Here is a 20,343-nt window from a genome sequence, read left to right as displayed (position 1 = left end):
ATGCTCACTTATCCTTCAAGCCTTCTGCCCCACCGCATTGATGGGGAGAATCCATGGCCGTAACCCCCCCCCCCCCAAAAAAAAAAAAAAAAAAAAAACAAAAACAAAAACAAAAACAAAGACAAAAAAAAAAACTCGTGGGTTTCTGGTGTTCGGGTTTTCCCCATTTTTTTCTTCTGGTCATTCTTTTTTTAACCAAAAGTTTGCCACCCCCCCCCCCCCCCCCTCTCAGGCCAACGGCTCCACGACCCCCGATGATACTTCATGGAGCTACGATGATACCATCACTCAATAGTCTCTAGGCCTGTATTGTTCTCGAAGTTCTTCCATGCCCTGATTGTTTTATGGTGGGCGGCAAACAGGAATGCAGCATATTTATCACCAATAGATGGGTTAGGCTTCCTCACAAATAAAGAACAAAGAACATTGTATGTTGTAGCATTTTTTGCGCCCTCTTTTCTTTGAGAATGAAAGTTTGTATATTGGTCATCCAAGCGCGATAAATATTGCATTGCCAGAATTTTCGCCTTATTTGAGCTATAGCAAACGACTAGAGGAATGAACGGAATGAATGCATAATCCACGTCCCAAGTTTTAAGTTGGAGAAGTATGAGTTTGAAAATCGCCCGGGGCTTCATGCACTGAACCTACCTGCCAATGCCATACTCGGTAATCGCATGGTGTGCCTTTGTGAAGAGCCCGCAATAATTGGTGAGTGTAAGGCACTCAGGTGAAGGCGTGGCTTTCGTCATACCTGCGTCATCTTGTGGGCGTGGTTTCACGCATGAAGAAATGTGAGATAGATCCCCGCGTCGAGCAGCTAGACAGAATATGAAATCTAAAAGCTTTAACACACCTTTATCTCTCTATTTTTTTTTTTTTTTGGGGGGGGGGGGGTGATGAGATGTAAATGAGATAGAAAATTTTCAGATACAACTGTTCGGTCAAGAGTGGCACGTGTTTTTAATTTTCAGACACGATAAGGCTATTACAACATTCTCCCATTTCTCTAAATCACCACATAGGCACTTTAAAGGCGTTCCGGCGACATAGATAGTTCAGTTCAGTTCAGTTCAGTTCAGTTTTTATTTCTGCATTTCAAAATCAATACAAATCAACAAATCAACAAAATACTTACATAGTCATTTACACAGCTAATATTCGTAACGTTTGGATCTTACATACATTTTCTTTTTTTCAAGAACGAATATCATATATGAAAGGAAGCAATAGGAAATGATAAAAATGAAATGCAGGGGACCATCATCATAAGCTAAGCTTGACGAGGAAGATGGCCCCAGGTAAAGAGTTGATTGACCTAGCTAGTAACATACAGGATACCTTACTTTAAGCCAGAATCTAAAATGATAGTGTCCCAGCCCTAAGCCAAAAAGCAAATAATTGTTATTGACTATGTTCAACTTTACAATTGGTCTAAAGGTGGATGACTCATATCACACCCGTACATGAATAAAATGGTTACATGTGAACACAACCTTTTCTGACGACGATATGAGAAATCATCGGCAACCACTATCCACCAGCCAGTTTATTTCGGTGAACGAAGATGCCCTAATACCTGTTGGGACCCCCTTCAAGTCTGCTCAGCTTTAAACGTTTTGTTTTGTTTTGTTGTTGTTTCTGTTTTGCCTTTACTTATATTAGGGGAATGCGACAGTGACCCTTGTCAGAATGGCGCCACCTGCCGGGAGTACGATGGTAGCCACATATGTCTCTGCCTGGATGAATATCACGGACACAACTGCGAGCTGGATATCAACAGTACGTACGAAAGAGCATGACCTGACCTGCTGAACTGCAGTGAGAATGTACTACCTCTAGTGGTTATTCATGTGGTCGCCTGTCAATCATTGCTCCTTCTTTCTTTTAGTTGCAGTGATATTTTCGATCTGTAATGTTCATTCTGCTATCACGGCTATTAACAATAAACATATCGACATGTAAATCGTTTTATGTACATGTCATGAAAGGGACAATGCTGTGCAAATGCATGTTGACTCGTGTTGACTCACGATACCCTCAAAATTATATGGCGAAACAGATGCCTAAATACGGTTCATAATGTAATTTTCTATTTTTTCTTCATTTTACTCGGATACGCCCACAAAAATCTCCCAAACCAAAGTTCTGCTGTGAGCTTATCTGTCAACTATTGCTAAAGTATACTTACATGATTAACAAGGGACATTGAAATGCACCTTCCCTACAACTGAGCATAACTTTTTATGTAGCTATATGGCTAATAAATGGCATTGCACTGGAAAACGTGGAAATTATGGTCGGTCTATTAGAGGAGATACACTCAAGTAACTTGTGATAATCATTATCATTATTATGTGTGCTTCACATATAGGCTCGTTTTCTTGAATGATTGTATTCATTCTTTTATTTACATTATATGCGGATGGTTGCTCAGATGTATAGTCTTCATCGTTGGTGCAGGTATGTATATGCATTCAAGTTAACTTATTTCTGTCATTTTGTTCTCTTTCAAACAATACTCTTAACTTGGAAGTTGGCTGTGGTTACAACAGTTATACCTCATCTGGCGAGCTCACCTCTCCAAATTACCCTAATAATTACGACAGTGGCTCTGATTGCTATTACCTCGTCAGAGTTCCTACCGCCACCTCCATTAATCTGACCATCCAGGACTTCGTCAGCGAATTGAACAAGGACGTGCTTGAATATGGCGAAGGCTCCACCATAGATCTGACATTAATTGATAATCTGCTTCAGGGAGATATTTCCATGCTGCCCTCAACCCAGATCGTCATCAATGGTAATCAACTCTGGATCAATTGGAATACGGACAGGAACATTGATCTACGGGGATGGAATATCACATATATTGCCGGTGAGTCTATCACAGTCATTGTTTGTTTTTTTATAATACTTAATCTCTATCTTTTAACATGTTTAAATATTCAATCAAGGCAATGCAGTATTCGGGTATCCGTCTCTTTCAAATTGTAGATGTATTTTAAAAAAAGAAAACAATTCAAATGGGCAATAATCTCACCACTGGACGGAAATTATTGTTCAGTTATAATTCATCACCACCTTCTCTGCACCTATGACATGCAAAGGTGTTTGCTTGAAAGGACACATCTGGGACTAAGTGAATAACACCCACTGAATTGTGTCCACCACTGTGTTACAGCATGCCATGGCCAGGTGTAGTCTCTTCTCTTTTGAACGCTGAGCATCCAAAATTTGCCCCGTTCTCAAAACTGTCAATTGCCCAGAAGTTATTTTGGTTTGGACAAAAAAAAAAGAAATACATACTTGTGCGCATTATAATCTAGTGCATTTAAACAGCGATTTCATTACGTGTATATTTTATGCAACCTTTCGATACAAAATGACCGCAGTCTTCCATTGTACAGTATGTCCCCCAAGAAAGATTACAATCGGATTTTCGCATTGATAACACCCAGTATGATTAAAATATCTTAATACTACCTCAGAGTCTTGAATTTTATATATGTTGTTATATAATTTATCTCGGATACTACATGAATCTTTTGCAAATGTTTGAACAATATTATTTCATGACATGTATACTTTGTACTATGTTTTGATTTTCGTTGATTGGAAATAAACTATGATTGAATTGAACTGAATTGAATTGAAATATAACATATTAGTTCTACTTTGCAGAAAACTCCATTCAGTTTGGTTAAGCGGTCACATAGAAATATGGATTGTTGTAAAGCATGTCATGAGTCTGATTCTTTCAAGTTTAGCACTTGGATGCTCTTGGAACTGCTTATTTTATGTGTGAACCCAATAGACAGAACTTGGAGGGAAGAGATTCCAGATATGATCTACAAAATTCCTCATTTCTCTTTGACCACTCAAGCAAATTAAATGGGGTTTTCTGTAAGATGTGGGCAATGAGATATAATTTCATACCCTGAAATTGTGTTTGGATTGATTCACTATTTTTAAAGTTATCGTTGCGGAACGTACCTTTGTATTTTTTTTTTGTGGGGGGGGGGGGGGGGACTTGATTGATAAATGTAAAGGTATTGATGAATTTTTGTTCTCATGTTCTGTAGATATCGACTCGTGCTTTGAGACGAACCCCTGTCAGAATGGAGGCACATGTCTAGACGGCTTTTTCGATTACAGCTGCATGTGTCCAGCGGGATATTCTGGCTCAAACTGCGAAACTGGCAAGTATCCCATGTCGATATGTAACTGTATTAGTGATGTTGTTATAAATGTTTTTTTTTTCTTCCAGTTACTGTTTGCAAAGGTTTGCCACGGTCTGTTAACGATCTGCTGATAGAATAGCCACACTCTGCAATGACATATTGTATATAACAATGTTAATGAATTGCTTGGAATTGATTGATGTATAAGTAAAGCAATGCCATGCAGAGAATGAATCAAGTCATATCAAATCAAATCAAAACAAAATCAAATCAATTGCAATTTTCCACTGAATAAAAAAATCGCATGCCTTTGGTAGATATGTGTTATCACATGCTACATTCTTACTCATTTGTTATCATATTGAAGTCATTTAGTCAGCTTTTATAAGAAGACTGAAAAATCATAAAAGCCGGCTTCCACTCTGTTACCTCCTCTATCTCTCCCCTAGTCCTGCGCAAACGACAAACAAAGGTTTTAGGCATTGTTTTCCGTAGTTGTTTGTTCTTGCCTGTGACTGGAATAGTGAACAAAATGATGTCTTTCAAATCCATGGATTTTGAAGTATCAGGTAATCTTTTTTATTTTTTATTTATTTATTTTTTTTTTTTGGGGGGGGGGCATCGAGGAATCCATGATATCAATTTTGGCCAGTAATAGTGCATGGCATGTTTGCTTTATATCCTTCAAAATCAAATGAAAATGTTACGAATCTGTAACAAAAAAGAACAGTGTGTTCACTAAACGTATCTGTCGCTGTAAGTTCGATCAAAGTCACGACATGAGGCAGATGCCAATAGCACGTTACACTGGTTATTGATGAAAACCTTTGTGGACCAATATTACTCAAAAGGATTTCATTCACAAAATTACTATTTCACATAAAACAGGAATGGGCTGTTGCCATCTAGCTATCAATGCCTATGAGAACGTTCCGAAAGGGGAGAAACCAAGTCATAGTGCGCGTCAAACATTTGTAAGAAGTTTAGTAGAATGGGTACATATAGGGTACCAATTACGTACATCCAGCGCAAACTTCTTACAATGTTAACCGGCCTAGGCTGCTCTCTTTCCCATGTTATCAACGGGTGACCATGTCCCTAGGGGAGCCCGTATTAACCACTCTCGGACGAATATTGTAGCTTTCATAATGATAAAAGTCTTTTAATCCCTTTTTGATGCAGAAATCAACGAATGCATGCCATCTCCATGCGAAAATGGTGGATCTTGCACCGATCTAGTCAACGATTTTAACTGCTCTTGCTTGCCTGGATTTGCGGGAGATAGGTGCCAAACAAGTAAGTGTCAATCCATATTGAGTAATCTTTACCATGATGACCCTTTTTTTTTCGCATTGCTGCTTTTATTTGACGGCAGTCTATACGTCAGCTCAAGTCTTACAACAATGAATTGTACTGATTTTGGTCCACTTCCATTTTATTTCACCTATAACTAAAGGAAACTGCCTATAGATGAGGACTTTGGTCACTACGATTGCTTATCACTGAAGCATGTTTTGCATAGAGACAAACAATGCATGGCACATTCCGCGACGTTTGATCTCCCCTGAGCATACGTTCTGAATCAGAATGTCCTTGGTCATTACCACCTCAGTCATTTGGAATATCATAATGCTCATAACTTCGTCTAAGAAGAGAGAAAGCTTAGACTAAATTCATCACTGACGCTAAAGGAAATTCTGTCTGACAAAGATGACCTGTTAGAGTCACTAATGTTTCTGTTGGATACAATCCTAGCAAATATATCTGAATTTCGCACGGGTCATCCAAATCCAATTCTTAAAAGAGAACTTTTCAGCCCTGCCGAGTAACTTTTGGTCGGCAATCAGATGCCAACTAATCACAGATTGCTATACGACTAGATTAACAGCTACTGCTTATTGTATATTGCACGTTTTAGTGTGTGTGTGTGTGTGTGTGTGTGTGTGTGTGTGTGTGTGTGTCGGGGGACAAGGGGGGGGGGGGGGGCTGCGGGTGGACCTGGGGTCGGGAATGTCGAGGGTCAGTGGTACTTCGGCTGTCTTCGCGTATGATATTAGCTTCGCCACGCAATATTTACAAGTCTAACTTTCAGTATTTTTAAAAGTTGAAAAAGACTTTGCATTAAAATCTGCTTGCTTAATCTTCACAGGTAACAATGATCAACGATAAACTTTTATTGAGCAATGCAATAAAAAACAACAAATAAAAAGAAAGAGAAAGAGAATTTTCACAGTATTTCTCAAGAGACAAAAGATTCTTGGACAGTTGAAACAATATTTCGACAATTAAGCTCTTCCAATACCCCGCTCATTAGAATCCCGTATCATTTTATACAGATATCGACGAGTGTATGTCGGATCCGTGTATGAATGGAGGAACGTGCATTGATGGCATTAACGGGTTTACCTGCATGTGCGCGTTGGACTTCACAGGAAATAGATGTGAAAACGGTAAGTTTACGAGTGCTCATTTTATACAGGATCACTAATAGTGAAAGGTGTACAATACTGGAGACATGTGAATACAAGAGAATTTGTTCATCATTTCCTCAAGTATCAGCTGACGTCTTGTTGAAACTAGTCCAGCTCATCATTCTTCGTTAGTCCGTCATCAGGGACTATGATATGCAAGTCCAGCATAATGATGGCAGACCAATTTAAGTTTTGAGGGTTTTCAGTGTACGGTACTCGTAATGATTACAATTTGATTCGATCAACACTTATCATTTAAAAGACAAGTTGAAGTAGTCCCCCCCCCCCCCATGATAAACCCTCACAGGTTTCAATGAAAAGATCGTTAACGTTGTGGACTTGCTATCTACTTCGAGTTTCCTTATTGTCTTTGTGTGGTTTCCACCATTCAATTATCATCTCATTACTTCTACATGAAATTTTCACAAGTTTCATAATATCGACTAACGCCCGGTGATGTTAACACGTATTTACTTCAAAAATTCCGATTTTTTTTCTAACATCGATAGCATATTCTGTTAAAATAAGCATAATATTCGATGGTATGCAGCCGAGTGTAATAGCTTACATTTGCAAGATAGTTTAACGAAATACAATTCGAACACCTTTTTTTTTTTTTTTTGCTGCGTCGGGACACTCAAAAGGAATCATTATCTGAGAAATTGTGCGGTGTCCTTCGATGTCCTTTTTTTTTAAAGTTTTCATTTTTTAATTCATTTTTTAAAGTAAGCTATGTAGGTTGATAATAGAGCGTAAAAGCCTACACCATGTACCTCTCTAGAGGTCAGGCTTACCAAGGAGGTTTGTTTTGGATGGTTCAGGTTGTAGTGATTTGAGTTCACGGGAAGGTAAGAATGTCAAAAAGGCACATTTTGGCGGTAAACGCATCAAAAGTAATAATGACATAAATGAGATACTAAGAGGGATTATCACATTTTCCTGTCATATAATGTACGTTGACATTCTTGACGTGATTTCTTCACTGTTTTTCTTGTAATCTTCTTTCATAATATTTCTGAAGAAACCAATCAATGCGCGAGCGGTCCTTGCGTGTATGGTATATGCGTGGATGGAATAGACATATACGTCTGCGTTTGCAATCCTGGATACACTGGCGTCAACTGTCATATAAGTAAGTATCTATCCGTCTATCCATATGCATTTGCATGTAATCATGTACACGTTCAACATAAATCCTGGAATCGTTGTAGATTAGGAAGTGACAAGAATAGGCATATAAGTTTTTACTCATGTAAAAATGGAGATGCAACAAACAAAAGAGTATGTTTCATATCGAAGACGGATGTATCTTTACACAAAACTTTGTTAGTCTGTATCTATTAACCCAATAGATATTCAAGTCTCTGTTGCTTTCTAGTTATGACATCACTATATTTCACATCGAATTAGGCGTCAGTGGAAATAGCAGTAGCAAGGCCAAACCATACCGATATGTCCCTTTGTTTAAATGCTTGCTTTTCCAATCACTCTTTTAACTGTGCACCTGAATATTGCTCCCAAATTGAAAATTTCAAACTATTTAAGGATATTTAAAGCAAGATATCATTTAGCAAAGGGGTGAAGGTCGAGGTGTGGATTTTCTTAAATGTTTCCCTCTACAGATGAAATCTGTAAGATCGCAACTGCTGATCTGTAGCTTTAGCAAACATGCCGGGAAAAAGAAACCACGGGACTCGAACCTGTCATCTACTGCTTTCCGAGCGGCGACACTACCACCAGGCTATCCCTGGTTGCCTTGGCCTTTGCTAAAATTATAGATCAACAGTCGCGATCTTACAAATTCCATTTGTAGAGGGAAACAAATTGAATAAAAAAAATCACACCCATATGTGAGGATATTTTTAAGTTTTATGTAACTCTCGAGTGAATAGGCCAGTTCGTAATTAGCTCATGTATACACATTGTTACAAATGACCTTTCTTTTTCCTCAGTTGGTTAGGCACTTCACTCTTTATCAAAGTGGCACAATTCATAAGCTTGCCCACAGTAACAATTTAAAAATTAACAAACAAACATGTCTGTTGGTACAAATGACCCTTTTCTGCTCATGCGCAGAGTGGAATTACGAACTGGTCTATTGTATTCAACAGATATCGACGAGTGCAGCTCGGATCCGTGCATGAATGGAGGCACTTGCATGGATGGTGTAAATTCATACAACTGTTTATGCCCGCCCGGCTACACTGGAACAAACTGTGGTACAGGTACGTTAGTTACTATAAATGTTGGTTTTGCATTGATTTAGTTTTGCTTCGTGTTGCACATATTATTTATGTGAATGTTGCCAGCACAGTAAACCATTCCACCCTCCGAGGATTTGTCCAATGTTATTCGTCTGTACGGTATCCGAAACCGGATGGTGCTGTGCATGTTTAGTCTGCTAGGCACTAGAGGTCTCTATGTATGCATGTATGTATGTATGTATGTATGTATGTATGTATATGTGTATGTGTGTATGTATGTAGGACCCAAGAATGTTGAGTTTAGTTGAGTTTATTAACAACATACATGTGAATATGCTAACATGATAACATGAAATTCCATAGGGTAAGATACAATAACATGATTTTTTTTTTAATGAGAATACAATGATTTTGTACAAGGTTCTTACAGCTATGCAAGCATATATTTTACATACTTATATTTACCTTACATAAAAATACATGTGGTATAATAGATTTAGTTTCGTTGTGATACATTTATAACTGAAAAGGCAAAGAGAATGAATAAGTATGTAATGTAGACATATATGCATAGACAAAGGTTCTGAAAAAAAAAATAATAGAAAAACAGAAGATAATGTTGTTAAAGGGGGAACCAAAGGTTAGTACAAGTGCTAGTCGAGAATGGTTCTCCCATTATAGCTACATGTATATTTAAGCTGCTTATTGCAAGGTCTACTCTTTTAAAGTAAATGTACTATAGAAGTACATTAAACTAAACACTGAATATCCTTTTCATCACTAAACTTCATTTAACAAGTGATTTCTTAGGTTTCTTCGAACTGAAGTTCTTGTTCTTTCCTCTTGAATATTTTGGGGCAAACTATTCCAAAACTTTGATCCGACAAAAGATATAAAAAAAATGTACCATGTGTCGTTTTACATTTCGGGAGTCTAAGCATGGAATGATCTTTGTCTCTAGTCCTGTATGCACGATTCATTGGCTCATAATATTGCGTTACAGAATGTGGTAAATGTCCCTTGTGTAGATCATATACAAAGGTTGACACTGCAAGCTTATGTAGGTCAAAAACATCTTACACTCCTAGACTGGTGAATAATGGCCTAGAACTTGTTCTTAAGGGGGAAAATGTAATTGCTCTCACAGCCATTTTTTGTGCTAAAAATATACAATTTAAGTGGCTTCTGTAGGTACTTCCCCATACTTAAAGTCCATAAAGTATAATTATGCGATTGTATAAAGAATTTATATAAAAGCATGAGAACATGCCTTGGAACAAAGTATCTTAACTTGAAAATTAAACCAATTTTGCGCCTAATGCATTTGTTGATGCATTTAATCTGATCCTTCCACATCAAGGTCTCATCAATTTGGATTTCTACAAAAGATGCTACATTTACTCTTTCTATAACCGTTTCAGAGACTGTTAACACACCTTTAATTGCAATTGGTTGTTTTGGTCCTTTAATAATCATATAATTTGTTTTCTTCAAGTTAATAGTTAATTTATTCACAATACAGTACCTCATTCAATTTTCCATTTACGTCATTCATATCAATTTCTTTTGTACCTTTGGGAAAGGTATGAAAAATGTTTGAATCGTCAGCGAATAGTCTGAACTGAAAATAGATGAGCTAGGTAAATCATTGATGTATAATAGGAACAGTGTGGGTCCCAGCACTGATCCTTGTGGTACTCCACATGTGATCGTTCTACTACTGGATACTTCATTCTTGTAGCACAATATCTGCGATCGGTTTGAGAGGTAATTTTGGAACCACTGCAACACAATGCCTCTTATGCCATAATATTCTAATTTCGCTGAAAGGATGCGATGATTGATTGTGTCAAACACCTTTTTGAGATCTATACTCGTAAGATACCAAGGGTTATTTCACCTTTATCATTTGAGTGTATTAATGTATTAACCAAATTGATTAATGATAATTTTGTACTGTATTTCTTACGAAATCCATACTGGTGTCTGTACAAAATTTTAGTGGACGCCAAAAAGTCCATTAGACGACCATTGACTAATTTCTCGAAAATTATTGCAATTACTGGCAGAACTGAAATAGGTCTGTAATTACCTGGGTCATCTTTCGAACCTTTCTTGAACAAAGGCGTCACTTTTGCAATCTTAAGTGCATCTGGGAATTGGCCCATTTCCAATGACAAATCAAAGATATAAGTCAATGGGGGAACAATATATGGTGCTGCGTCCTTGATGTGTATGTATGCGTGTATATGCGTCTATGCGTGTATGTGTGTGTTATTTATTATGTGTGTACACGTCTGTAGATTAAAGAATTATAAGATATTGTTTTTCCCTACAATAGTTGTGTTCACTCACGCACTGCATGGACTTTCTTTTCCTCCGCCTTACAGAAATCAACGAGTGCGACAGTTCCCCTTGCATGAACGGCGCTACGTGCAATGACGAAGTGAATGGTTTTACTTGCACCTGTGCACCCGGATACACTGACACTTATTGCTCGACCGGTATGTTTACAATCCTTATTGCGGCTGACTCAACTTCGTAGATAAAATGCTTCTGTCCTCAAAGGTTAGATGAGGCTAGAATTTCGTATCCGGGCAATTACCCTCAGAGGGCAATTACCCCCCGGCTAAATACGGGTTAGTGGTAAGGTTAGAGTAAAGATTAGGGTTAGGGTTAGGTTTAGGGTTAGGAGTTTCAGTAGTGTTAAGATTAGGATTAGGTTCAGAATTAGGATTAGGATTAGGGCCATGGGAAGGGTCCAGGTTAATTGCCCAGGTGGTAATTGCCCTAGACCCTAGAATTTTTATGGTTGTCTGGCTATCAGTATGCACACTTTGACACGATTCAGGGGAAAACTTTAATAGGTGGATTTAGTTCATACCTGCCCAAGGTCTTTGTTAAAATTAATTCTAAAGGAGGTGATAAAGTTTTTGTGGATATTCCAGACGTTCCTCCCGATACAATTTCCCGGCGATGCAATGACTGCAGCTAGGAATGCCCAATTTAATTAGTTTAGTAAGAATGATGACATACACTGTATGTATGTAGATAGTCATTGACACAAAATCATGGCAATGTCATATAGTTGCCGAAATCTTCCCATACACGAATTGTATTTCCAAGTATGAATTGAGGTTAGGAGGTCAAGGGGTGATAATATTACCAAAAAGGAGAGAGAAAACGCATTCGTGCGTATTTTGCAGTTCAGAATGTTATTTCGATTCTTAAGACATAATTCAATTATTTATCGCAGCAAATTTGTAGGAGACATTTGACTTGTACCTTACAATTTCATACAGATGTACATCATAAAGCTATTGCGCAGGATGTGACTATGAAGGATAACATAAGATATGGATACAGTTATACAACCTTCCTTGCTTTCGTTCTTGTCTTTGTCATATATAGTCTTCTTTCCTTTTGTCTGTTTCGCCTGACGTCATGATATCAAGATTTGTATACATGGAGTCCTTTACGGATCTTGAGATGCCCTCATCTCCGACAGTAATTCACAAAATTTACGAGCTATGCTTCTCTTGTGAATTTCTCTTTCTCATGATATAGAGTTGAAAAAAAAATATTGTATTTGCTAACTTGTTTATATATCGAGAAACAAAATTGATATTATTATCATTATTGTATCCATGTTTTGCCGAAGCCATTCTAAGTTCCTTAGAATATTATGCACACTTATGTAAGCTTTATGTATATTGCCTTGGATTACTATATACGAAAATAAAATGATTGGGTGATTTCAGCAATGCAGTTTTCTTCTATTCATCCTATTATCTATCTGGAAACCAAAACTAGAGAAATGCAGCCATTAGTGCGATTGTGATAGGGTAGCATTCAAAATTGGGATATAATTACAGCAAGCATTAACAATCATCGGCCATGATTGTATAAATCTGGAATTCATTGATGAGGATTGTCCATGGTCCTCATATTCCCATTGAACATGTCTGATCAATACTTATGCTACTCTGTTCTCACGTTTGTTTGTTTGTTTGTTTGTTTGTTTGTTTGTTTGTTTGTTTGTTTTTTGACTGTTCAGATATTGACGAATGTGCAAGTACCCCTTGCCAAAACGGAGGAGAGTGCATGAACCAAATTAACAGCTTCGAATGTATCTGTGCACCTGGATTTACTGGAACAGTTTGCGACATGAGTAAGTTTGTTTTTTTCAGTTATTCCAACTCCACAATACATTCGCAGTTGAATTATTATAGTTAATGATATAGATCCTTTTTTAATTTTTGCATCATCAAGATTTCCTGGCTTTGAAAGACTCAACGAACGAACGCTTTGTCACAGAAGTATGAAACTAATGCACATCATAATTCTGATCATCAAATTTCCTGGCAATGCCAACATTTTTATCCATCTTTTTGTTCCTACATTTCTTGCTCAACCCTTCATATTGCTTTGCCTATCAGTTTACTAGATTTATATTCTAAGCAGTTAGTAAAATACGGATTTTTCTTCTTCTTTGTGAAATCTATGTACGTTTCATGAATAAAATAGATGGTAGCAATATGTTGATACGCAAGTAATGAATATTTTATGTTATGTTGATATGCAAGTATAGCGAAGAGATGTGCAGCCAAACTGGCCCCCTCCTTGATCATTCCTCTGCCACCAAATCTCTGTCGATAGCGTTATTTCTGAATACATGTTTTAGAATAGAAAACAGTTTATGTTTCTGTTGTATAATACCATCTTCGGCTTCGATAAGATTGACTTCGTTCATTTGCTTGATAAAATATCTATTCACCTTCACAACTTTCTACAAATTATATCTATATGTCCTTCTGAAGCTATAAAATTATCTTGTCCTTACTCCAAGCGTATTTTTGTCTTCTTGACAGATATCGACGAGTGTATGAGTGATCCGTGTCAGAATGGAGGCACCTGTGTCGATGGCATCGCAATGTACACCTGCATGTGTCCTGATGACGCGACGGGAACCAATTGCGAGACGTGTAAGTACGATCCACAGCACGCCACTCACGAATTGAAAGATTTCGAATTTGCTAAATGTACATTGATAAAATAATATGTTACACATATTTATTAATTTACTTATTCTTATTCGTTCCGTTTTCTTTTCACAAGTTAGCCATTTCAATTAAAGAACTAATTCACAAAAGCGCCCTGCATGTGAACAACACAAAATACATACAAAGTTACGTACAAAAGCAACATAAAAATAATTATGATAAATACTTACAAACTGAATCCAAATTTGAGATTATAAAGGAAAGAAATACAAAAGTGTAGATTATAAAGGCCAAAATTGGTTCCGAGACGGGTCAGAAATCGTCTTCCACCTTTGTTCTACTTTCCTTCATTGGGCCTACATATGATATAAAATGAAAAACGGTAACAGTGGTATCATAATTTAGGTTACTTGTGGTAATATTAGGCCCAGCAGTTGCAGTTGTATCGAGGAGAATAGCTATAATAACCATGATTATTATGAGGAAAAAAAATCAACGACAACTGCAAAGTCATATCCTGTATTTTAGAACGGCATTGATGTCTGATCAAGCCTCATGATAATGCTACCGCTCAACATCGTAGAAAAGTATAATTTACGATGATTACCATTACAGTAATACCATGCCGTTAAAATAATAATCATAACAGATGGCACCAAAATTCTAATTGTTTGTATTTAAATGTAAATTATCTGATTGCATTCATTGTCGTAGAGTATCATTTTAAACAACATCCACGAACCTATTTCTAAATGACTCTGACCTGAAACAACTATTTCAGAACAAAAAGTAATGCAGAATGTCCTTTTTGAAAACGAAATTTCCCATCAGAGTCATGCAATGGGTTGCCGGCAGTACGTTGATTGTGTATTTTATGTTGATTAATGAATATTGTGTTTTGAATATGAATAGCAGGCGTCATACACAATGCCTATGTATGTGTAGAATCCTATACGTTCCTCCGTCAGTTGGTTGAACTCATAGTGTAGAGGTGCAATTAAAGGGGACTTTACCCCAAATATGTATGTGGATTGGAGAAGTGCAGCAGTGTTAGCAGAACACAACAGTGATAGTTTGAAAATGGGACAATCCGTTCACAAATTATGAATTTTTGAAGTTTTGGTGACAAGACCGCTGGATCAGAAGACTACTACAGATCATGAGACATCACATATGAACTACGATATATAGAAAATGCAAAGAATATTCGACATTCTTTCTCTTTTCTCGTACAATGAAAGAGCACTATTAGATTAATCTCTTTCAGAAAGCACGGGGAATATTATTACCCTTGACATTTGTCCGTATCTTGCAAGTCCAAGGAATGTGCATTTTCATATAAAATTATATCTCTACAAGGATCTTTTTTTCTTTATACTGTAGTTCATATGTGATGTCATGATCTGTGGTAGCTTTCTGATCCAGGGGTCTCCTCACCAAAATTGCAGAAATTCGAAACCTTTGGAAAATAATGTCAGCATTTTCTCAAACTTTCCTGATGTGTTCTACCAATATTGCTGCATTCAATCCATATGTATATCTTGGGTAAATTCCCTGTACCAGTTTGGTGGCCATGGTTGTTGGTGACAGATTCAGTTCAATGGAGTATTCCGTCCAAGTTTACCACCCCCCCCCCCCTTTCTCTCTTTTTCGACCTCCTTTCTCCTCTTGAATTACAGCTTTAGACGCGTGCCGAAGTGACCCTTGCGTCAACGGGGCTACTTGCACCAACGATGGGGCTGACTATGAATGCAGCTGTCCTCCAGGATTTGCTGGAATGAACTGTGAAAACGGTAAAAGTTGTTCGATAGGTTTCTCCCCCCCCCCCCCCCGTATACATGTATATACAAAGATAGACAGGCATCCTCACAATATTATTTGCTAATGGGCCTAGTGCAGTTCTGACTGAACATAGTAGTCGCCTTACTGCCCTCTAACATCTAATATTGAATGCTCTTATCCATCACATTGATAACCATTCAATGTCAAATTCTTTAAAACGTATGTACCCCCCCCCCCCCCAACAAAAAAAAAAAGATAGGGCTTTCTGCATATATTAACTTTAAAAATGGGGGATGAAAATGCAATTTGTAATAAATTAAGGACATCTTACAGGAAATCCTAATCAATTTGCTTCAGTGGTCACAGAGAAATTGAGATCTTTGTAGAACATGTCAGGAAAGCTTTCCCTCGAAGCTTTGTCCATTATGCTCACACCTTACAAAATACCAAGAGCATCCAAGTGCTAAACTTGGAAGAACGGGCCCGTGACATGATTTACAATGATCAACATTTCCCTGTGACCACTTAACCAAATTGAATGCGTATTCTTTGCAAGATGTAGGTAAGATGTGATAGTTTCACACCTTGAAATAACATTCAGATTGTTTAATCATTTTGAAAGTTATCAATGCGGAAATCTAATTGTATTTTTTGAGAGAGCCGGACATACTGTACCATGCAACCATCGGATATAACCGGTGCTTGTTTGTTGTTGTTGTTGTCGTCGTCGCTGTCGTTGTTGTTATTATTATCATTGTCATTATTACTATTATTACTATTATTATTATATCATTATTATCATTATTGTTACCACTATTATTATTATTATTATTATCATTATTATTACTATTATTATTATCTATTATTATTATTATTATCATCATCATTACCATTATAATTATTGCTGTTTGAAGAAGTAGATGCCTCTCCTCTTAATTCTGCCGTTTCCTCTTCCGCCAGATATCAACGAATGCTCCAGCCTCCCCTGTCAGAACGGCGGCACTTGTGTGAACGGTTTGGCCATGTTTACGTGCCAGTGTCGCACCGGCTACTCGGGCGACTACTGCCAAAACGGTAGGAAGATTTGATTTGCTATAGAAGTCTTAGGAGTCACACATTTAAAACAGCGATGCCTACTGATCAGATTGTAGACGTAGTAGGGACAAGATATGCTCATAGAGATTTGCATATTATAGATGAAACATTTGCATAAAAAAAAAAATAATAACAAATTAATACTTGGGAAGACAGTTTTAGCATCATGGTCTGTAGAATGCTATTAGTCTTCGATTATCCGTTCCTGTCACTTAAAAGATAATGAGTTATAATGGGTTGTGCTCATGGCTAGATAATGAACATTCAGAAAACACATGCAGATACACTCTTTTTTTTGCGTTTATTTAAATGCCAGATTTCACCTTGTGAATAAAGAGATAGTCATGAGGTGTGGATAAAGAGAGTTAATTTGTTTTCTTTAAAAAAAGTATTTTCTTTAATCTTATATTAATTGTTCTGTGCTGTTGTTGTAAAATAGTTGAAAAACATATTTTCGGAGGCATGAATTACGTTTCGTGGATATATTATGCTTTTGTAAAACATCAATTTGTAATCCATTACGTTTGTTTTCTGCTTGCTAGTCTTTCTTCAATCCCATTTTCTTTCATTTAAAATCATGAAATATTTCTTCTCTTTCAGTTGACTTCTGTGATCTTGAAGGTGAATGGTACAATGAATGCAACGACAGAATCTCCATTGAACGCACCGCGACCGGGATGTTGCTCGGGACTTACACCACCAACATCCAGATGTTGACAGGCGTCGAGAGTAAGTGTGCTTAAAATAGGTTTTGGTTGATTTATCACTTTTATTCATTATGTCTTAAAGCGGTTGGGGTACTGAAGGAAAGAAAATGTTATAAAGTTTTCAATCAGTAATGCATTAAGTTTTTGATGGCAAAGTATCGGACAAGACTGCTTTTGTCTGATTGGTTGCTGCCATGAAACGCTTGGTGTTGACGCATGTCGAAAAACAAATTTACGCGTTGTTACTTCCACTATTTTCACGGTGTTCTTTAGTTGCAGTTCAACTGCCCAAAATAGTTCGTTAAGCCCAGAAGCCGCAGTTGCACAGTGTACTCTCTGATTGAAGCATTCTATTGAATTCAATTATTATCGAATTTATGGCGCGTTACTTTCCGAAATCACATTCTTGTACGCATCCCAAGATGACTATTGGTCGCTACATGTTGTTATCATTATATAGAATACAAATAGTGTTCTATTCACTGCGAGAAAAATAGCTTGTTACTAATTATTTATCAGTCTTAAAGAGCAGGTTGCATAACCCGGTGAAGTAGTCCCGCCTCACATCCAACTGGAAAGCATGGATGACCAGCATGGTGCAGATGTATAGATGGGCTATACTATGCTCTCAGATGGATAAAATGAAACAAACAGAGACAAATAATGACAATGTTTATGAAGATAGCACATACAGTAGTATTTAGCGTATTTCTTCTTTTTTTGTCAGCATCGATGTTATCATCTATAAATTCATAATTATCAATACATTTATAATCATGATTTCTATCACCCAGGCTACAGCATGGTGGTGGGATTCGCAGACAACACCTGCGCATTTCCGACATTTGGCTTCACTGTGAGCAGCAGTAATGGTGAATCCACGACAAGCTGGACTGGTCAGTGCCATTTGTGCGACGAGCAGGAAGTACTTTACACAACTTGGATCAACTCGAATTCCGTCAACACGTGTTGTGACATCAGCAAGTCCAACCGGTAAGACAGACTCTAGAAATAAACACAGTATGAGGATTATTTTCCACTAGGGTGAGGTTCTTCACTGAATGTTCGCATTATTAAAATGCTCGAATATAACAGTGTGTATAGATTTCTCACTGTGTTTCACATTGTGTTTCACACTATGGGACACTATGCTCTTTTCAGCAAGGTATATATACAGCTATATACACACACATAACATATACAGGTTTAGGGAAATATTATATACTCCTAATAACTTTATTGAGGAGACACACGATTTTAAGGAAGGCAATTCGTACCTCCTGAACGTTTTCAACTATATTACATCCCATTCAATCGCACGCTTTACTGCTGGAATTCCTTATCTACACGATGTTTCTCCAAAACAGGCTCCAGACTTACAGAAATTGTAATTCACATATATGTATATATATATATATATATATATATATATATATTTGTAGTCCTATATCTATTAATCAATTAATTTATCATAATTATAAATAAATGAATGAATAAATAGATTAATCAATCAAATCAATCAATTAATATAATATAAATATATATATATCATCCACTAAATTTGTTTTTGCTTGTTTCACGAAATACGTTCTACCGCTTGAATATTTTGAGGTATTTAGACTCCATAAGAAAAGAAAGACATGGGAAAGGTACAACAGGGAACAAAGCGGAAAGAGAAGATGGAAATGGGAAAGTCTTGTTCATACAGTTCCAGAAATTTCCGATAAATAACTCACCATGTCTTCTTGTTTTTCTCCTTCCCACTCTCCCTCTCTCTGTCTGTTTGTCTGTCTGTCTCTCAATCACTTCTGTTATACTACCACCTCTATGCTCCATTCTTACAGCGTCGGGCAAGATCGGTGGACTCGCTACATGCAGAGCCAGGCCCCTGCCCAATATATGCCGTAAGGAGGGCCCACGGCCCCGCGTGAGTCAGGACGGACTGAACGGACCCAACGGTGGAAAAGAACAGAACGACAAAAAAAAAAAGAAGAGATAAATTAATAACCAGCTTTGTAAAAATCTACTCATTTAAATGTAGTTGTATGTCCTAAAAAGTTGACTAAAAAGACAATAAATCAAACTTTGTACCGTATGTTCGTTGTGTGCTTTCAATGGTCTTTCAGAGACGTATTTGAAACTTGAAAATTAGTAAAGAACGTCCTGTCATGAACGGTGGTTTATACTGGGAAAAACTATGAATATTTTCATTATATTGTGTTATCTCTTATTGTTTGTTTAATATTAATGATAATATGGATCCTAATCAAATGATTGGCTAAGAGCAGTCACGTGACCAAACTTTCATTGTGCCTGACATGCCCAGCGGGCATAAGTTCTTACCATTGACCGCGTACTAATGACCGGTATACTGAGGACAGCTTAGAGATACGCACGTGACTGGCTTGCCGTAATCACGCTCACTGAAGTCAAAATTGCATATTTTAGCAGTGCGCAATTAATCAGTAAAACAAGTGCCCTCTATCACTTTTCTTTTTCGTGTATACTGTAAAGAAGTTCGAAGTCCGTTTTAAGTGTGTTTTGAACATTTCTTCGGACATCTTGGATTTTGAGAGAGTTTAACATGTACCTACCTGATATTTACCCATGAAGGTTAAAGAAAAATAGTTCATAGCCTCATTTCATAAAACAAATAATGCCCAGACTTAAGTTCGTGACGTTAGTGGAGATGCAGGTCGCTTTCGGGTACAATGTATTTAGAATGTTAGGCAGCATAAACTCGACTACGCCTCGTGCATGTTACATCATTGTCAATGCCCTGGAGTGCTCTGCATCTCCATCAAAGTTCTTTCCCCTGTGCATTTTAATATTTGTATACCTAACCATGGTATCTGAGATATGATTTTCATTGTAAGTCAGACTCACGTCACACATTT

General features: G+C 37.3%; 1 protein-coding gene across 1 annotated transcript; it reads left to right on the top strand.

The window, feature by feature from the left end:
* The first annotated feature begins 1,291 nt into the window (after nt 1-1,291).
* LOC139731160 (fibropellin-3-like) lies at nt 1,292-19,354 on the top strand. Its single transcript, XM_071642041.1, has 13 exons — nt 1,292-1,301; nt 1,666-1,782; nt 2,537-2,878; nt 4,086-4,202; nt 6,521-6,634; nt 8,767-8,880; nt 12,917-13,030; nt 13,731-13,844; nt 15,542-15,655; nt 16,605-16,718; nt 17,340-17,468; nt 18,241-18,439; nt 19,291-19,354. Exons 1-13 carry the CDS (start codon nt 1,292-1,294, stop codon nt 19,352-19,354), a joined length of 1,662 nt encoding a protein of 553 aa, XP_071498142.1.
* Nucleotides 19,355-20,343: the final 989 nt, after the last annotated feature.

This window comes from Diadema antillarum, unplaced genomic scaffold, assembly GCF_040938485.1.
Source record: "Diadema antillarum isolate AM-2024a unplaced genomic scaffold, OU_Dant_1.0 seq00000364_RagTag, whole genome shotgun sequence".
NCBI classification, from domain to species: domain Eukaryota; kingdom Metazoa; phylum Echinodermata; class Echinoidea; order Diadematoida; family Diadematidae; genus Diadema; species Diadema antillarum.
Note: the sequence above shows the minus strand (reverse complement) of the source record. Positions and strands in the feature narration are given on the sequence as shown.